This window comes from Ruditapes philippinarum, unplaced genomic scaffold, assembly GCF_026571515.1.
Source record: "Ruditapes philippinarum isolate M1 unplaced genomic scaffold, ASM2657151v2 ctg2927_1_1_1_1, whole genome shotgun sequence".
Taxonomy (NCBI): domain Eukaryota; kingdom Metazoa; phylum Mollusca; class Bivalvia; order Venerida; family Veneridae; genus Ruditapes; species Ruditapes philippinarum.
The window spans coordinates 221,020-243,170 of NW_026866518.1; the positions used below are offsets into that span (position 1 = coordinate 221,020).

The 22,151-nt window shown below is 31.6% G+C and overlaps 1 protein-coding gene across 1 annotated transcript; it reads right to left on the minus strand.

Annotated features, from left to right (window-relative positions):
• Positions 1 to 2,652: 2,652 nt before the first annotated feature.
• Positions 2,653 to 19,470, minus strand: LOC132732729 (uncharacterized). Its single transcript, XM_060719210.1, has 6 exons — positions 19,427 to 19,470; positions 8,878 to 9,026; positions 7,230 to 8,204; positions 4,972 to 5,068; positions 4,106 to 4,224; positions 2,653 to 2,788 (listed from the first exon to the last, which is right to left on the minus strand). Exons 2-3 carry the CDS (start codon positions 9,016 to 9,018, stop codon positions 7,353 to 7,355), a joined length of 993 nt encoding a protein of 330 aa, XP_060575193.1. The 5' UTR covers positions 9,019 to 9,026; positions 19,427 to 19,470; the 3' UTR covers positions 2,653 to 2,788; positions 4,106 to 4,224; positions 4,972 to 5,068; positions 7,230 to 7,352.
• Positions 19,471 to 22,151: the final 2,681 nt, after the last annotated feature.

Sequence of the window (22,151 nt, forward strand, 5' to 3'; positions counted from 1 at the left end):
AGTGAACAAGTGTGCAAAGTTTCAAAGCCATATGTCAATGGACTCTGAAAATATTTGAGGTATTACAAAAAGTTTAACATAAATTCTAAGTCGAAAAAGGGGCATAATTCTGTCAAAATGCTTGATACAGTTACCTCCTCCTGTCTACAGGTTGGGGTCATGAAGGTGAACAAGTGTGCAAGGTTTCAAAGCCATATCTCAATGGACTTTGAAAATATTTGAGGTATTACAAAAACTTTAACATAAGTGGTTATGCTGACGCCAACGCCGACGCTCGGGTGACTACAATAGCTCTACTTATTCTTATCGAATAGTCGAGCTAAAAATTGTTGTCATTTCAAATCAGAAATTTTCAGTTGAATAAATAACTATATTTATACATGTTAATTTGATGGTAACCTACAATTTTCACAAAGATCTAAAAAATTTAAACGCACACTGTGTCTCACTATTTGAAACTCTTGCTTGGGAAGAAATGAAATAACACTGAGTAATATCATGAATTGTTACATATATTTGTAAGAAGTAAATTCATGTGAAGTATAAACAAGAGGGCCATGATGGCCCTAAATCGCTCATCTGAGTCATTCTGACTCCAGGGCTTTTATTTGAACAACCTTGGTAGACACTCACTAGAAGATGTTTCATGCCAAATATCAATATATTTTATGTTTTTTCTTTTGGTTGCCATAGCAACCAGAGTTTTGAATGGAATTAAATTCTTTGAACAATTTTTAAAAGTGACCACCAAAGGAATATTCCTGTGAAATTTGGTTGAAATTGGCTTAGGTGTTTATGAGGTGATGTTGTTTAAAGTAAAACTTTATGGAAGCCGGATGAAAAGCGATCACAAAAGCTTACCATGTCGCTATGTGACAGGTTAACTTAAGGTAGGCCATGGGTAATGCATTACCTCCACTTTGAAGAGTATTCAAATAGGCTAGAATCGCTTGTAAACTACATTGAAATTGAGGGGCGTGGGTTCAAACCCCAGAAGGGGCAACTTTTTTTTTTCTTTCTTTTTTCATTTAAACATTATTTATGTATCTTTCTGATCCCTTATGGAAGAAAAAAAGTTTGATTTAAATTATATAATTATTTTAGGTATTTTTTTTTGCTAAATAATGCCAAAATTTATAGCAAATATGATACCAGATATTTTCAAAGTTCGATAAAATAAATACTACACGGTAAAAGTATTTTATATTTCGCATGATCAACAAATAAACCTTTGAGAAAATTTAGGCAAACTTTGAAAACAGACCCTCATTTCGATAAATTTAAGGGATATTTTGAATAAGGCATTTTAGATAGGGAAATGGTAAAATTAGTGTTAAAGTGGGTGGGGTAGGGTAACATTTTTATACGTATTAAGAACATTTTGTTTAGAAACAAACATTTTGCTGGTGTAATGTGTTACCTGAATGTTATTATTTGTTTCTTAACAATGAGCAATAGAAAAACATTTTTTATAATGTTGATATTACAGATTATTTAAAGTTTCCTCATTTCTGAAAATAAGCCCTTCTAATGGCAAAGTCTTAGTTCAGAAATATATCCATAACTCATAAACCACACGGTAAATTTTATTTAAATTTTGCATACAAGTGACCTTGAAGACATATAACTGTCCTATGTTGTCAATTTTACAGTTCCTTATGGTGCCCATTACCCATGGTCTACCTTAAAGTACAACATTTCTTGATATGATTTTGCTGATAATTAAACCAATTACCTACAATGTGCCTTCCAAACCAAATGATATGAAAATTGAAATATTTTTTCAATCTACATTGTCATTATGTAATTACAGTCCAACCCCGTTTATTCGAAGTGCCAGGGACTGAATATTTACTTCGAATAATCGATGGGTTCGATTAATAGAAATCTGAATATTGTGATAGACGAAAACTACTCGACTTTGACCAATCATAGCAAAACTACCGTTTACAACACACTTACTTTTTGTAACCAATATAGAAAAATAAATATTTAAGAAAAGATGTGTAAAAATTATTGTATTGACATTGAAGACATATATACTTGCATTTTATTCTACATTATGTACCTTTTAGTTTCGCCCAAAGCCTTGATAATGGCCGTGTTGTCACTACGGTATTTACAGCTAAACTCTGGTATTTTTGATCATGATAAAAATGGAAAAAAAATGTTTTGGATGGTTTGACAAATTCATTTATACGGTATTATGAAAATTATTGCTGTCATCTTCAAGCAATAACAGTAACAAAATGGGACACATTGCACATAATTATTTCGATAAAGAACACACAAAGAGTTATTATCATGATTGTCTAAATACACGCATGACTGTTGATATTTCACAAGTCAACCGGTCAGCGAGTGGATCTGCGCCAATTAGTCTGGCTTCAAATAATAATTAGGCTGGCTTAAAATAATAGGTGTGAAATTCTTTCATAATTGTATAATCAAGTCCGAAATTCAACTTCGAAAAATAGGAGGTATTCGGATAATGCATTTCGAATAATACGCTCGTATTCATATTGTTTTATATAGAGATAAAAACGGGACCGCCAATCTACTTTGGATATTGCCGGGTATTCGAATAAAGGGTTGTCAAATAACCGGGGTCAGACTGTATATTAGGCAGTATAACAATAAAATAGGACAAATACCTGGCAAATGTGACAAATGGTAACATAGAAGAGCATCTAGACCTGCAATTAATGTTGCAGTTCTCACAGTTGGAATACTTTTCACTCCAGTCCAAAAGTGGAATGATTGCACAGCCTTCTCTTCATCTAATACTCTAAATATACAAGTTAATCACAAGTAAAAGATTAAAATTTACAAACATACTTTATGTAGATTTTCATAATTTTATTGCTGACTTTAAGTTATAAATTTGCCCTCCTAGAATTTGGAACAGTCAATTCAAAGTGAAAGGACTATAAACTGGACTACCGGCAGAATAAACAGAAGTACAAAAACAGAAAGTATGAAAACCCTTTAAAAATTCATTTTATATAATTACTCAAAACTTATACTTGCTTAGCCCAATTTCAGTCAAAAGAGTTTTATTGCTTTCAGTTTTGTGTTAAAATTTTTGCACAATAAAAATAATTATTCTGGACAAATGGAGTGAGCTAATAATCTGAAATTTGGCACACAAGTTATTGATATAGACCTGTGTCAAATGGTATAAAATATAAAAAAAAACCACATACTTCCAGTCCCTCCATGTAAAAAAAAAACCCTCTTAAGATTTATTTTGTTATACACTATAATATTACTTACCCTATATCATAGATACTAGCAAGTAGTACTTGTTTTTGTTCTGTTGCTTCATTTATACATCTATCCCTTCTATATTCATTATAATCCTCCAAGGCTGTTTCCGTGGCAACTCTATAAAACTGTTCAGCTGTCTTTGTGTCACCAAAAATAGCATGCATTCTAGCTATCTCACTTAAATACATGGCTTTAGTGTTTGCTAGATATATGGTGATAAAAACAATAAAATAACATGTTGTAACTTTTGCACTTGCTTGGTGATAAAATTGATTATTGCACATAATTTTGATGTTTCAAATTTCAAAAACAGAAATAAAGTAGTGTTTGATGTTTGTGTTTGATGTAAAATTGGATTATTATTATATAGATAGTATCAGCAAACAGTGCAACTAACATGATATTTCAGAAAGAAAACACAATTTTTTTTAACATGTTTCAAGTTAAAGGAACTCCACTGAGGTTAATAAGACTAAAACTTAAAATTTTAATTTCTCACATAGATCAACTGGGGACCTTAAAACAGAAATATATATAAACAATGTACTCAGATATACATTGAAAATCGAATGCATTTGCTATTCTCATTCAGATTTGAGTGAAAAACATTGCAACGCTTTTCAATTCTGGGCCATTTTTCACATTAAGAATAATTATTCTGGAAAAACGGAGCATTCGCTAATGATTTGATTTGCACTTAAGTTGTTGGTATAGACTTACATCAAATGGAGTAAAAATCTCGAAAATATTTCCATTCCTGTTGTATCAAAAATCCTCAGTGGAGTCCCTTTAATACTTAAGAAAAACATTCTGAATATAAATGCCTAAAGCTTACTTTCAGTTTCATTTTCTACCAAGTTTCTAAACATATCCGTTGCTATGGCAATTTTCCCCCGTGCCCACATCACATATGGCAAAGTTTTTTCAAACAGGATATCAACAAGAGTTTTATACCTGGAAATTAAAAATAGTTCATTTTGGTAGGTATCAAAGAGAATTGCAGATGTTTTTCTTAATTCAGATTCTTTTTAACATCCTCCAATTCAAATAATTGTTTACAGAAAAAGAAGACATAATATTCTAAACTTTCCAAGCAGTTTTATATAAATTATAGCTATGATAGTGACCAACAGTGGAGGGACTTTCTACACCAAAAGTACAAGATGATTTCATGTAACTTTTAAAGATATACACTATGTACTATGTTCAAATGTAATATTTAAAAATATTGACAATGGCTACACAGTCTTTTTGTACATATAAAATAAATGTTTTGACTTAACACAATGAAGATATGTTATTAGCTTTAAATCCTACACACTGTAAGTGGACACACTAAGAAAATATAGTGTCATGAATAAACTGGCAGTTTTTTAAAGAAAGGACCAGCTTTACTTCACCCGTAATAAGGAAGGTAATTCTGATACATAGTTTTACGTTCTTTTATCTAAATAAGACATACTCAGTAAGAATTTTATAGATTTCAATAAACTTCTGCAATAAACATATTTTACTCAAAGATGAGCATAGTATATCTTTGAATGATTCATAGGGCAATATACATGTAGCTAGTCTTTTTTGGAAAATACCATAATTTAGGCTAGATGGAACGGCCTGAATTTTGCAGTAAATCATTGTAAAATCAAAGTCTTGACACTAAAATAGTACATGTACAACTCATAATATAGAAATATATTTTACCTGAGACTTAGTGCTCTTTTCACACGGATAATTGATGTTGTTGGTGAAACACTACCTGTCTGGCTAGGTAACATAAGATCTATAGCTGTACTTAAAACTGCAATAAATAACCGCACATTGATTTTACAATATCACTACAACTGAACTTTTAACCATATTTATTTCTTAAACAAAAATGTGAAAAAAAAGTACAGCTTGGAATAATACACATTTTTTTGTCTGAAATAAATCAAAATAGTAAATGATTATAGTTATCTTAACATAATATATCTGAAGTTCTATTATATAATTTCTTATTAAAATAACTTCCTCAATTTTTTATTCAATTCAAAAGGGATTAAGGTACTGAAAACAGAATGTTCAAATGCTGAAATAGCAAGTGAACATATAATAATGTAAGCTAGCAAATACAATATTCAAAATGAGTCCTTACTCTGTTGAAAACAGTACTTTCAAATATCAATATGATTATAAAATTTAGTCATAAATGTAAACATATTATTTGACTTTAGGATTTTAAAAAACTATCTTAACTCTTTAATTAATACACTTTATCTAGAGAAAGGGTGTCATCTTTAGCCGTTTAAACAGAATCGGTCAGTTTTTTTGCAAAAAAAAATTTAAAAATTAGAAAATTGAATAACGTTTAACCGAGGTTAGTATTAGACCAATAGTGAAAGAAATTTAAAGAATATTTTATATATTTCTTTTGTTTTACTATGACCAGATATGGTATTTTGTTTTTAATTTAGTTGTACAAATCTGTTGTATTCTAAAATGCTTCTTTTTGTGTAAGTGATGGGTGAAGTGGAAAATAATTACACTTTTAAATTGGATATCTTTTGTAAGTTTTTTGTCAAGTGTAACAAAATACAAACTAAATATCTTGTCATTAAGTAACAAAGTTACTGTTAAAAATCTTAAGAGTTCTTTAGTATGGCGGATTAAATGTTTAATACGGTTATTAGGTTGCTGTGTAAACAGTAAGCATTTTTGCTAACCTTGACACTCTAGTCTAGAGTACTCAGCCATGTACATTTAAAGTGATCAGTGGTCAATAATGGAAGGTCTGATAATTACTATAAATTAGTATCAATTGTGACAAAAAACCACAAACAAAAATTATATATAGAGGCTGTATGTGTTAGATACATGATCCTTTATAGAATATAATAATTATGGCAGATGATAAATTGTTCTAGAACAAAATATTATTGTTATTCAAATAATTATATATGCTCATACAGTATTACTTAGGACTTAATCAACAATTTGTTAAAATATTTCAAACCAATACCAAGATGATATATTTTTTATTGTTTTTATGAATATATTAAATACTTATTGCAAATGTGCCCATTGTACACCAATTCACTTAAAAGGTCACACTTTCTACAAAGATGATTGTATTGTTGTCTTATAATATAATGTTAATAATTGTTTTCATAATGGCCTTTTTATTGAGCTGACATATTAGCCTGAGGCAGAAGCCCAAAATCTAATATGACTGTCTAAAGCCCTGAATAACACGGTCATTATAAAAAAATTATTGATAATTTTATAAATTATAGCATAAAATCGGCTATTTTTCCCTCTTTTGCCCATGTTATAACGGGGCCGGAACCATGCGTTAACATAGTCACGCGCTCTTGTTATAGCCCGGTTTTACCTATGCGCAATACATACAGGGCCCAGAAAACAAACAAAAAATGACGATTTGGCCTGTTTGCCAGAGTCATGCGCTCTTGTTATATTGGAATTATTAATTCGAGGGCCTCAGCAGCATTCAAGTAATTATGCCGGCAATACGGCGTATAGACATCGCTGCTTATCTTGGTTGTTGCCCTTTCTTAGAAACGGACAGTTGTCAATGTAAACAAATAGAATCTGTCATTCAGTTTAATCCCCCGATTAACTTACAAAAATGGAAAGCACAAAATGAATATAAGAAAACGTTGTTTTATTGACGTTTATATTGATAAATGTTCTGTATGTTTCTTTGAGAGAATAATGTTATATATAATAATAACTTATTTTACAATGAAAAAAAAAAAAAAAGGCATATTCATAATGGCCAAGCTGGAGAGCCAATCAAAATTCTCTAATCTCATAATAGTTGAGTTTTCTTACAAAGTCTGTACTTTTTGCGTAATGGCCTTGTTTAATAATCATAATGTTGTGATGAACTTCATATTAGCCTTACATTTGAAGTGAAAATGTGCCTTATATTGAAAAGTTAATAAATACATAATACTCACCCCACATAGCGTAATTCAAGGTGACATTGTCATAAACATAATAGTTGTAATATGTATAATGGAAGTTATCAATGTCCGTGTGATAACTGGAAAGATACAGTATATAAAAATGATGGGGTCCTCTCACTTCCATAGGCCCCATTTTCTAACATACTCTTTCGTGGGGCAAATGGTAAAACAGCCCATATGCTTCTTCGGGGAAAAAAAAGGCTTAGGTGTTTCAGAAGAATCTGTCTCACTTTTACTATTTTCAACATATGCCTTAGCTTTCATTTGGTTTTCCACTAAAGGTAATACTTTATTTAAAAAGAAAGATAACTGATTTTCCAATTGTTTCTGGCTCCATCCCCACTGCGATATAAGTTTCTTCATTCCGTATGGTAATATAGTGGCCTCTTTTTCTAGTGTATTGGTTCTTTTCTTGCCCTTTTCAGAATTATATCTATGCTTTCTCCTATTTGTTTTAAGACACAATTCAACAAGTGTTGGAACTCTATGCTGGATCTCAACATCTGGTCCTGCTGCTAATACTTCAGTGAAAACATCGCTTATTTCATCAGTAGCATCAAACAAGTTTCCAAGATTAAAAAGATCATCTAAATATATTACTTTAGCCTGATCTCTCCTTTTTCTTTTCTGTTTCTTTGAAGGACGTCTTCTTCTTCCTTGATCAGGCTCTCCAGGTGACCTTACAGCTGTTGTATCATTTCCAATACAAGACATAAATAGTTCATCTTCTTCATCCTCTTCATTTTCACAATCAGTATCTAAGTAGGAATCTAATATATCTGAACCAATACTTTCTAACTGATCCTCAGATTCTGTTACACTCTGACCTCTGACCTCAATCTCTCCCTCTTCTTCACAGGCAGTCTCATATTCACTACTGTCATCAACAGTTTCCTCAATATCATCAGGACTTGCATTACCATCATCTCCTTTCTTAACATGCTCTTCAGAGCCTGGAGCTAGGGTCTGAAAACATTAACAAAAACCAGCTAACTTTAAAGAAATGCATTTCAGTAGGCTTTCAATGAAATAAGAAACAGCAGTTTTTATAATAACAGTACAAATAGCTTGTTAAATTAACAATCTGAAGAATACTGTGTTGAGACCTGAAACTTCGCTTAGATTTTGTATGCAATTAAATATTTCACTACAGGTATAGATTTAAAACTTCAAACAATTTATTGGGATAATAAATGTTGGTCACTATCCATGACGAATTACTCTTCCTACAATTGAATTATGTTCATTGTGGAATGAAAAGAATTCTGGTTAAGGTATTGCAAGTAAGTTTTATCTTGACAACCACTTCATGTATTCACTTTACATAAGTCTCTAGGGACATGCATAAGCTCAGTGACCAAAAAATTCATTTTTCTAGCATGGTACATGTATTTTGTGGAAATATTCCCCTTTTTGAAATGAGAAAATTCTTGAATTTTTACAAGGCTTTTGATTCACTAACTGTTAACATGCAGTGTCAGTAAGAACTGTCACTGACAAGTTATGTTTCTCAGTCTCTGCAAAAAGATGATAAAAATCAAAGGTGAAAAGTGTCTTCAAATAATCCGTCTTTGAAAAAAATTGCCATATTCTTAAACTGTCCTTAACAAAAATAGCATAAAAATTCATTTATAATTACTTTTTTCTTCTTCCGTTTGCCTTTTTTGACAGGCTGGTATTCTGCAGCTTGACTTATCTCCCATGAAATCATCCGTGAGAAAGCTGGTCTCTGTTTCTGTAGCTTTATAAGCTTCTTAATATCCTTACTTTCCTCAGCCATTTCTATGTCTGAAACAAACAAACATCGTACTGTGAATTATACACTTGATTTCATTTTGCAGGGTTGAAATTTCATGTTCTTGTCAAAAAAAGGCATTTCCATGTTGTTATTTTAATTCATGGAATGCCTGATTTTACAATATATGAAAATGAAACTAATATACAAGATGTAGCACAAAGATAATCTTACAGTAGACAAAATAAAATCCATGGATAGACCTATCAACTAAAATTAGTGCCCCACAAATAGTTATAATTTTGCAGGATCTTAAAAGTCATCAAAAAGTACAGTAACAACATTGAAAATGTAATGGTTATAAATGATATCTTGTTTGTTTGGTTTTACGGAGCATCAACACAGTATATGTCATATGGCGCTGAAACAGAAAAGATGATTTTGACTAACCTCAGGTGATACAAACTGAAAAGCAACACCAGTGGTGAAAACCACCTCACTTGCTGAAGACTACAGTTATTCAAATCCATTCATTTGCCTCATACGATCACACAGGGATAATCGGTGGCTGCAATTCTTTTGCCACAACTATTAAAGGCAACCCCTCAGCTACAAGGGGCGCTTTAAATTAATTGACATCAAAGTATATCCAAATGCAGTATCTGTGCATTCATAGTTGCAAATTTATTTCAAACAATATGGTTAGTGACAAATGATAAATAAAATGACAATATCTTTTCTAATGATCATCTCTTTTTAATAACTATTCATAACTCATTCAATAAACTAATATCACAAATGTTAGAAGAATTTTCATATTAATGCATGGCTTTATAAAAATGGGTTTCTAAGATTTTCAAGATTATCTTATCTTTCTTTCTTTTTTAATTTAAATTGTCTTAACAAAACATGATGTTATGAAAATCAATGTAACTTTTGTAGTAATTGTTTTACACACAATTTATATCAATTAAATGAAAGGCAATGCCGACCAACTCATCAGAACACCATTAAGTATATAAATGGGTTTTGTTTGTTCGTTTGTTTTGGGTTTTTCGTCACATTGACACAGTAAAGGTCATAACGCGACATTCCAGCTTTACTGGTGGAGGAAGACCTCGGGTGCCCTTCTGTGCATTATTTCAGGCACCTGAGTAGAACCATCAACGTTCCTTAAGCTAGCTGGATAGCTTCCTCACATGAAAGAATCCAAAGTCCGGACTCCCTGTTGGGATTCAAACCCACAAAGGTGAGGGGCAAGTGGTTGGAAGTCAACGACCTTAAGGTATTAGGCCCCTAATTGAAAATTTTAGCATATTTTTCAAATGGAAAATTTTCTTATTTCAATGCATTCAGGACATTATTTGTGTACTTTAAGGAAGTTTTGACCGTGTAATTACAAAGAAATAAGAAAATTTCGCTAAAACTTGTATCAAGTCCGAGGAGGCAAAATGGACGACCACCAGCAAATGTTCAAAACGAAAAAAAAATTTTTTTTTCATTCAAAATGTTATATATTTACTATTTTTAAGTTAAGAAGACATCATACAATAAATTTATACAGTAAACAAAGATATATAATCAAGCATTTCAATCTAAATGTATTTTAAGTATATTCCTGAAATTCTAAAATGTGTCATTTTGAGCATATTTTTTGTCCGACCCACATAAACAAAGTAAAAAATATAGAAAAGCAGAATAGTGCATGCAAAAATATTGATTTACATTTTATCTATATCATATCCAGTGAAGTATATAAAAAAATGAACAACTTTTACCGACAAAATATTTCCAGAAGAAAAAAAAAACATTTGAGAAGGTTAAATTTGCCGACTCGTAACTTAAAAAAACTAAAATTGATTTTTTACCCAAAAAAGAGAGAATAAATTCACTCTCTGCATTTCTAAAATATAAGTTATGTAATAATTGTTTTGTGAAACAATAAAGAAAAAATTTAAAGAGTTTTCTATTTTTCCAAGTTAAAAAGTCTTCACTACAAATTGTTCTAATGGGATAACATGACATAATTTCATTAAAAAAAATCTTAAAATAATTAACAAACTTATGTGTCTTCATTCTGTTTAGTTTAATAAATAATTAATTATTATTTTATTAAATGCTTATCAGTGAAATACTTGCTTTAATCTGTGAAATAAAATATATATCCTCATTGTACATGGATATCACGCACACTGTGACTGATATAGCTTTACCAAACTTTTTTTGAAAAAATTTAATTTTCAAAAATTTGTAAATTTACATAGAATGTCATTGATTTGTATTTTCATAATGGTACATTTCTTGATTCCAAACTTATGATTTACACAAATACAATTATAAACAACAGCATAATGATAACTATAAACTCAAAACTACTTGGTTTGAGCAGTGTTTCAGCGGGCACCTGAAAGTGTGGGCACCTGAAAGTGTATCATCTTTACGTGCATAAATTTGTTTCCATTTATGATGAAAACTGTTAAAAATTGCTGGTTTCCTAACTTTTAAAATAAAATATAAAAATGACTTGTTTGTTTGAGTGAAAATGATATTAATCACACATCAAAGTAAAAAATATTCAAATTCTCAATTGTGCTAGGCACTCGTAAAAAAATTGCAATTTTCTCTCATCTTTCATTGTGTTACATAGTATATTCACTCAGAAAAAACTAATATCCTCAATCATTATTTTCCTTCAACATATAGTATCATAAAAATAACAATATATATAACACTGACAATACGGGTAGTTGTGGTCCTTTGTTTACAGTTCTATATGTAATGTCACTCACTTTTCCATAAGTCTTCCTGTTTGATTTACAGTTCACTCACTTTTCCTAAATAAGTCTACCAGTTTAGGTATTACAGCTTCTAGAACACGTTTTGAGTTTGTCACTCTTGGGTTGACATTCAGAATTTTTAACTGTAAAGGTATTAAGAAGTCCATCTTCTCCTTCACGTGAGTATATTCTCTGAAGATGATTGAAGTTTAGTCCAGACCCAGCTATGTTCTCTGCTGTGGCTAACTTGCAAATACCACTTGAAATCAGGATATCTAAACTTCTGATATTCTTGGCTTTCTCCCTGTTAAACATAAGTGAATTGTACATGGCTTTTGGTGAAAAAGCTGAATTTGATAATTTCCTGCTTTGACAACTTTGTAAACATAAGGAGTTTACGTAAAAATGTAACATCCTCTATAGCATTGTGTGCACTATACGTAGTATGAAGATGACGAACCACTAAATCTTCTTGTTTATGGGATTCACCAGGAAAAACCTTTTTAAAAACTGGAAGAGTGTCAATAAGTCCCAGGGTACAATAGTAAAAAGAATCTAGAAAATCCACTGTCTTTAAAACAGATAAGAGGACGGGAAAGTCAAACCGCCTACCATTGTGGGCAATAAGGAAAACATTTGACTTGCTTTCTAGCCATTTTATGAACTGATGTAAGGCTTCCTTGATAGGCAAAGATTCCACTAAAGTTCCATGAACCTTCATAAATGAATCAGTAACCACAATGCCAGTCACTTGTTGCGCAGTTGTTGTTATTGGCATCTTTGGTGTTACATACTTATCAAAGGTATCACCAGTGTCGTAATCTATTGCTGATATCTGTGTAATGTGAGGAATGATACTTCCACGGACTGAAAATATATAAAACACCATAGATTCATAGAGTGCAATACATACATAATCTGTTTCATAATAAAATTTTTAATAGAATCCTGTGAAGTATAAAACCAATCAAATGATAAGCCTTCATTTTTTGATAAGAATGAGGTGTTTACTGTGTAAAATATATAAAATGGCCCTCTTTACAGCGACAACCTCATTAAAGAACAGTACATTTGTTGCAAGAAAATAAACTTCACTATGAAAGTATCCTTGTTACAATAATCTCTAGTCTAAACAATAAGTAAAGAATATTTGTTTGTTTGTATTGGGTTTAACATCACATCGACACAGTATAGGTCACATCGCGACATTCCAGCTTTACTGGTGGAGGAAGACCTCAGGTGCCCTTCCCTGAATTATTTCTGGCACGAACGGGTACCTGAGTATAACCAACGACGTTTTGTAAGCTAGCTGGATAGCTTCCTCACATATAAGAATCCAAAGTCCCTGTCGAGATTCGAACCCACAGCGGTGAGGGGCAAGTGGTTTGAAGTCAACGACCTTAACCACTCGGCCACGGACGCCCCTAAGTAAAGTATGTTGATGGTGTTTTAGAATAAAAGCAATTACTTACTTAGATCTGTAGTCTCTAAATCAAATGTAACAAATGTAGCTTGGTCTGAGGGAGTGTATACCACAGGTTTAAAATCTCCTCGAGGAACTGCATCGGGAAGTTTGTCTACATCAACATCATGTTCATGACCAATGCCTATGACAAAAAATAAAATAAAAATGCATTCTTTTGTTTAAAGTATGGCAAACAGTTTGATGTTTTCCTTATCATTCATCACCTCAGAATCTTTAGCTGAATTATTTTGAAGAAAACCATTTAAATCTGTTGTATTTTTTTTTATATATTCACCTTCTGACATGGGCATCAACCATTTTCATTTTCTAACAACAGATGTATTCTCATATGATGAAAAGCAGAGTTGAAGTTATTCTAACACAAAAATAAGCTTATAATTTTCATGAAAACTGAGTTGGAATCCATTAATATAAGATAAGAAGAGTTTGTAAGTACCTGATTGATAGGAAATTCCCTCTAAGGCTTCTTGAGCACCCTGGGTGATAGCTCGTTCCTGCTTTAAAATGAGACGCCTACGTTTTGTTGAAGGTAACATTGACTTTTCCGATGACCTCTTTCTGTGTTGTGCACACTTTTCAGCATATTTCACAGTGTGTACCCCAGGTGACAACCCAGCTGTTTCATTTGCCTGTCAAAAGTGTTAAATGTTTTGTTACATTGCAGGTAGATAAATGCCAACCATATATAAATGTATAATTATTGTTCCAGTACTGTGCTCTAAGAGAGTTTCTTTATTTTTAAATAAAAATTTAATTATTGTTATATAGTTGTAAACATAATCACTGAAGTCTACAACTTACGCTTTTGTCAGTATATTTCTAAGTAAAAACTATTTATTGTAATTAACATATGATGAAGCATAAAAAGTGATAAATAAAAACTTACATCCAATTATGAACTGAAAACTTGATCACCAACAACTGTTTAAGAGGAACACAAAAACTAGTGATCAGGGAATCTGCAACAATGTAACTGCATCTATAACAAGTAAAATTGCAAATTCAACATATAACAAATGAACAATAACAAATAAACAGAACAAAAAACATGAACTTTTATGTTTCCTTCATTTTAGTATCAATTAATTTACATCAATTAACACAGGAATTTGAGAGAATTTTAATTGCATCTGTACGTGAATAATGTATTATTTTATTGAATTTTGCAAAATTTTATATTTCGCTTAAAATTTTGTAAACTTTAAAAAAGGAGGAAGGACAACATTCTTTAAAAATAAATTGTAACAAAAAAAACAAAAAACATAATTATATGGTTAAAGTGACGGTTCATATTGTTGTTATTTGTTTGTATAGATAACATTAAAAAAAAATTGAGGAATATGAACAGTCACTTCAAATGAAACCTGAAACTTTGTTCATACCTGGACAATATACTTTCTCCCCTCATTGATGAAAGCAGATGTAGCATGTACACGGTGATCAAGGGATTCTGAATTGCCATAATGTAAAGACTTGGGTGCACGGAGTGTTACTTCTCTGTTACCATGTTCGCACTGCTGGCTTGAACCTAGGTCAGCATACTGTGTAGCATTTAATAAAAGAGGTTGAAAAATCACTTCAAGTCTTGATCGAAGGTTTTCATCTTTCAGAGGGATCTTATATGGCAGACTTCTGTGGGAGTACTTCTCACCAGGCTTTCTTTTATATCCACAAAATCTGGACTGACAGAAAGAGTGATCCCCAAACTGATGTGGAATAACTGCCTTTAGATTGTCCTCCATTCCAACTGGATCACCTTGGTTTTTGGAGAATACATATTTCAGGCATTTCTGAATGTGAATAATAACATTTTTGCTCAACTTAATTCTTTCTCTGCAGCCAATTGATATAATCGCTTTCCAACATTTTTCACAATGTGATTTTTATCAAATCGTTTCTTCATTGTTAAATTTAAGTTCCCTTTCAAACAAGCTATTAGTGTGTTGTCCCCATCACCTTCGAGGTATTCTACAGGTGTACCTTGTTCTATGAGTTCTTTAACACCCTGCTCGCCACTTACACTTTCCATGAGTTTGGCACTTCCACTGTGTGTATGCACACACCTATGTTTTCTTACTTGATGACCCGGTCTATTACGTTTCCACCATTTACATGTTCCACACGTACGGTGGCTTACTATTGTCTTTAAAACTTTCTTTCCATACTTTGCTTTTCCCATGAAGAAAGTGTGGGCTGCATGATAAAAACACAACAAATATATTAGGAGTTTATCTAACTTAGTTAAAAAATCAATGTATTATGTTCAAAAAACACACCAAAATAACAAAAAATAATGCATGATGTGAACATGACAGCCAGGTCAGAGCTCAAAGTTAAAACCATGGTAATTCAAATAACCATTAGGATTTTTCTTCTAAATGCCACAGTTTGAAAGAACTATGTTGACTAACCAGTCTTACTTTTATGCAAAACACACTTTTTCAATTATACATCAATAACAGTGGTTAAACATACACAGATACTTTTCTGACAAATTATAAATCATAACTGACATGATAACACAGAAAAAAAATCTTTTTTTACTTACATGTTAAACTGTCAAATCCTCTTTTATGCCAGGCAGTATCTACTGCACAGGACATACCACTGCGAGTTTTACAGGGAAATTTCGGGGAAAGTCTTAATCTGCTGTGGGGTTTTTCAAGATGTGGACCACTTCTGATTTTGTTTTTAACCTTTGACTGTCTGTGAGAACTGTAATTGTAAAAATATATTTCAAAAATATTTTCTGGATATTAAAAATCATCTTTAAACGTTATATTTTCAAATATTGAAGATACACCAATGAATTAAAAATAAGTAATTTATAGATAATATATTATAACACAAAGTTCATACCAGAATGAGTTTTGTTAATTATTAATGCTGATTGCACTACTTTTTCTGACCAATTTTGGTAATCACTACTATGAAATATTTCAGACTGCTTATCGATTATTGATCACAAGAAGATACATCAAATTGTTTCTATTGAAGACGACCCCAAATAGCATTGCTTAATTATCATAGTATTATCTTTGAATTGCTAGACCATGATATATATATAAATATAATAAATATATAAAGAAAAACATCATAGATTTCAACTTACAGTTTCATAGGCATTTTCGTTTGATGATCATGTATTGTTGTGGATTGTTCTTCACAATTGTCTACATCTGACCATTCACTGTCATTTGTAACTTTAGCATCTGACTGAAGAATAGACCTTGAATAAAAAAAATACATATGTACATACAGTATATGGAGAGATATTCATATATGGAAGCAACTGACCCAACACAAACAATTCAACAACACCAGTTAGTTTTGCATAGTCCTTTAAGTTCGTAAATAAACAAAAAACAAAACTACCAGTACTCACTTTAGTGCTGGCGAGGCATCTGGCAAAGGACATACGCCAAGATCTTCAATAAGACCTTCCATGTTGTGTTCTGATAGCATTGATTCTTCATGACGCACATCCCTTAAAAAGAATGCATGTATTTAATAAGAATTTTAGTCTTAAACCAATGAAGGTAAGTTCGTCATGTAGAAATAAATACTTTTTTTAAGAACAATTACACATCCATGTTATTTTGAAGAAAAAAAATATGTACATGAATATAGAGTAACATGTAAAAACAGCTCGGTTAAAAACAAAATTGTTTAAATAATTTTTGAAATTCTTCGAATTCAATTACACTATTTAGGAAATATCATTTTAAATGTGTCTTACTCCATTTCCTTGATAAATGTTTCTTTTGCAGCAGATTCTGTCGACATGGAAGCCACTGTCTCAATAATATTTCCAGCACGTCTCTCCATTTTTTTTCATGTTCTTATTTCCAATTGTGGGTATATTGAGTGTTGACAACAAATTGTTGACCCTCACCGGCCACCTACACTATCAATCATTGCTGTAAGAAAATGAAAAGAAACAAATTTAATATTTCATTTTAGAATACAAATATTTTGTCCAAAAACACTTCATGGATTATTTACATAACCCTGAAAAAACACATTGTATTTATATAGAGCTATTTTTAGCTGCCTCATGTATGTGACCGTGTGTATTGGCAGCCAAGTGTAAACTGTGTCTTTTTTATAAATGTACCTGTAGGATTCTTACTAAAAATTGCATTGTTTAGTAACGTTTTATCATGACTTTGGGGAAGTTAAAACTGTTTCAAGGGATGTTTATCAACAATTTCACAATAAGGAGTAGTGTTTTATGGTTCAACACAAACAATATACATATATTCTATGTAATAAATTATTTATAAATCTTACACACATACATTCGGTCCGGCTTCGGTCCGCATAAATTCTCTCATAATTTTACATGTTGACATTATTGGAAGACATGTAGATACATGTATATTCATTTTGGTACGAGACCTTACATCTATGAATTCATAATCAGTATAGTACTTCATCTAAAGTATGATGCAATACATAAATCACTTACCTGTTCCTAATTTTGTGTTGACAACGAAACATGGCATTCCAACTTTCCCAGTACAGGTCTTCAATCTATGTGTTTTTCCATAGGGAACACAATTCACATGACCGCATTCTATGTTTTGACATTTCACATACAAATATCCAGACACACCCTTTTTAAGTTCACCTAACACGTTGTCAAATGTTAACGGCACCGGTCCAAGTCGACACTTTTTTGCAAGATCTAAGATTTGACAGCAGAACGCCAAACTCAACGATTCTCCTTCCCTCCTTCCAACCGTCAGTATCAACCGATTTAGGAAGAGATGCTGCTTTGTTGGTTGCCCCGAAATACTGGTTACCTGTACTATAGTTGTGTTCAATGATTAAGTCCGAATACTTAGGTTTTCTGCATCTTTTTACACTTTTTTTGAATCGCCCCAGCGTATCACGACTGTGAGACGCCATGTTAGATATCTACGGAAATTACGTCATTTTCTTGGGGAATACTACCACGTGACCGGGGATATCCGCTATTATTAGAATTCCGACTTTACTCGTAAACAAACGAAGTTCGTTACGATAAATGGCGAGATATGGCGGTATTTGTCGATGATTGCCGATTTCATTAGGGGTCTAATACCTTAACCACTCGGCTATGGACGCCCCATATTAATGGGTAGTTGTTTGTCCTGTTATAATATCCAAGTTAATATGAGTGTCTACCAATGTCACACTTATCTTAACTATTTTCAAGTACATTTTCTTTAAATATGGTGCAACAAAATCAAGAAATATTCACTTTCTGGAAAAGTAAAAGGGGAAACAACTGCTTTTCAGTGTTGGAAATTATTTTATAAGTTTGTCTATATCATAGTAATTTGTTAGTTTCCCTGCCAAGTAAGGAAATTATGTTTATACAACAGATAATCAAAAGGTCCAATTTTCTCAGGATGAATAAGTATAACAAATGTTTCAACTTTTCTCTATTTTAAGTAAATTTGTTAGAAAAAATCTTTAAAAGTGATCTCAGGAAACAGTTTTTATGAACAGACAGATGGAGAGACTGAAGGAGACTCTAAAATTATTTCATTAAACATCCCTGTTTCCTAAATATAACAGAGGAGATAACTCCTGAAATAAAGATGCTACATTTATGAACATTGTCATACATGATGATACCATTTATAGTCACAAAGAAAACAAGAGGGCCATGATGGCCCTAGATCGCTCACCTGACTTATCAAACTCATCCAAACAATTACCTAGACAAGCATTCTGACCAAGTCTCATAACAGGTGAGTCAAAAATGTGACCACTTCAGTGAAGAAGCCTTTATTTGCAAAGATTTTAGAATTTTTATTCAATAATTTTATTTTGTAACTTTCAATTGGGAATTTTTTCCTGTGGATTGGGAAAATAATATACTATTTAAGTATTTTCAATTGGGATATGACCCAATAATGGTTATAAAATAAGCCAAAAATCCCTGATAAAATAATAAGATATTTCTTATTTTTCATTTACCTCAACAACATGCAAAGCAAAATAAATACGTAAGATATATTTTTTTGTAAAGTGGGCCGAGTTGACCCGTGCCGACTTGGTATAGGGCCGAGTTGACTCTTTACGTAAATTTATACTTCCGGGTAGCGAAAACAAATGACAATGTCGGAAATTCATTCAAAAACATAATCTTTAGACTTGACTTTTATTGTAGCAACTAATAATCATATACACTTACTGTTAATTAACTTGTTTGATCGCAAATCCCTTATTTATTCAAGTAATATTTTGTGTCCCAAATTGATATAATTCAGATTTTCTACTTTCAAGCACTTAAATACAGAATGAAATTTATGCCTAAAAACTCTGGTCAAACTTGTAAATCAGTGTCCTTATCGATTTATTCTAAGAAATGATATGTAAATAGAAAAAAAAACTATCAACGAAATATTTCTAGAATAAATCCAGGCAAATAAACTTCAAACATAATACATTATACATTTGAGAATGCTATTTAGAATTGCTTCGTGTTATATCATAGTGGGCATACAGACAATAAAATATAAGTCATTTGTATTTTTATTTCTCTTGGATATGTCTCATTAAAAAAAAATTGGTTAAAATCATCAGCAATTAATAGTGTATTTCTTAGATTTTTTTTATTTACAAGGTAAAGATGTAGAGGCCAGAGCACATCGTTTTTATTTTAATTTAAATGTCACTTAAGCACTACAGTGTTTAGTTGTCCTTTTCAACTTCACACTAAATTCCATTTTCAACTTGTTTGCTTCTTACAATTGTATAGCATTTCTAAAAGTATTGCATTACAATCCGCTGGTTTATTAATTACATGTTTAATGTGTACTTCCTAATCGCCTGTCCAAAAATCAGAACAGGTGAAGCAGAATCTATTTTTAGAATAGCGAAGGTTAACTCATATCATGACCTAGTAAAATATGTAAACAAACCACAAGAATCGGAAGTAGAACTGATATTTTAACTTCCTTACCATGAAAGACTACATGGCGGTAAAGTGTCTTACATGCATTTTCAAAAAAAGATATTTATACTAGCCATTGTACTGTATCTAATATATTAATAACTGCTGAATATTCAGCTAAACCCGCGGTATGAGTCACGAAAATAGTTCTTCTTTTATTAATGCGCGAGTTATCCTAGAGTCACGAAAAACTTTTGATTTGTTAATAATAATGTTTTGTATAATGTAGAAATATTTATTTCCTACTAATAATGTCTTGGAACTCAGAGGTTACACCTTTACTGAAGTATAATTTGCTGTCCTACTTTTTCGACAGCGGTAAATCGTTTCAGCAGTAATTTGCATATTGCGCAATAATACTACGGGACTACAACGTTTTTATCAATAATATACGTTCATATTTTAACTTGGATAACTTAATTTGAAATTGAAAAGGCTAAATATGGAAGACATTAAGATATCCAGACAAAGTATGGGAGTTTTGAAGGATCAAATTCATGTACTATTTCTTGGGCTGTTAATTGGTTTAGGACACATTGCGCGAGTGTAGCCAACGAAATCCCATGTGTAGATGACTTAGCTCTGAGGGCGCGTCCGTCGCAATAAAATGTTGATTCAACGTTAAATAATACAAAACTTGCTCTGTTAAGGCAGGCTTCCCTAGACTAGGGTTTGTTAAGGTTACTGTACACAGCAAATTAATGACAAGACTCATTTTTTTGTTGCTGACATGTTGTTGTTTGAATGTGTCACATTCTTTTACAATCAGCTACATGGTCAGCATAGGCTAACAATCTTTCATACTTTTATTTTGTCCAATTTTAATTTTTGTCCTATGTCATGGCATTTCTGTTCAGAAAATAATACAAACAAGATGGAAAAACTACAGGAAAGAGCACTCAGATTTGTCTATAATGATTTTAATTCAAGTTATGAAGATATAGAGGATATTTGTTTAGTTCAGTGTAAGATCGGAATATATTTCACCGAGTGAGCACCAAAAGGTATATTTCACGAGTGGCTTATAATTTAAATTATATATAAAAAATGTATGTTGTTTTTTTTGTTGTTTTTTTTTTAGTACTTTTATTTATTTATTTATTTAAATAATTCATTAAATTTTTAATTGTTTACTCGGTATATTATTGAACTTTAAGTAAATTTTTAGATACTAGACATTGCTAGTGATGTAGATTTGGGTAAACTATCATTTTTAGTTTTTTAGCATATGATTCGTTTTTATAAATATATCCTAAAAGGTCTATTTTATGCATGTGATGTATATATATCATGTCTAATCATTTTGAGGGGAATGATAGTCCGTTAAGGGACTAATAAAGTTTCCCAAACATCACAAGGTATCACAAGGTTAACTTTATCAATAAATTCATTTCAGAAACTCCCAAGAGTTACCTTCCCTTTTTACTCGATGTCACTTCCTGCTACTTTCGTTTTCAACTTACAGCAGTGTTGACAATAGTACTTTTAGTTTTCCATCAAATTCAGCAGAAATATATTGTATTTTCATAAAGCCAAAACATTGCAATCTGAAGCTCTGCATATTTCCAACATTTTCTTAATTTGGATATGAAAAAAGCACTCGACCAGACGGGCTACCAGCTTGGAATTTTCACTCGACCACCCGCAAATTTACTCGACTCGGTTGTCGGTCGAGTGGGTTAAGTCGAAGACTGTCTACACTTACATTTTTAAGGTGTAATTTTGTTGGAATTTCATATCATATACAAGTGTCCATGTTATTTTTTTTAAAAATGCTTTAAAGGTGTACATATATAGATTGTATTTTGGTTCAAAACACAATGATAGGGAAATGTATATTTGGGTATGGTTTATAATTGTTATGCTCTATATTATTTGTATTTTATATAAATTATATATATATGGTACGTATCCTCCAAAATATATAAGTGGTACGTAACCTCCAAAAATGGTACGTAACCTC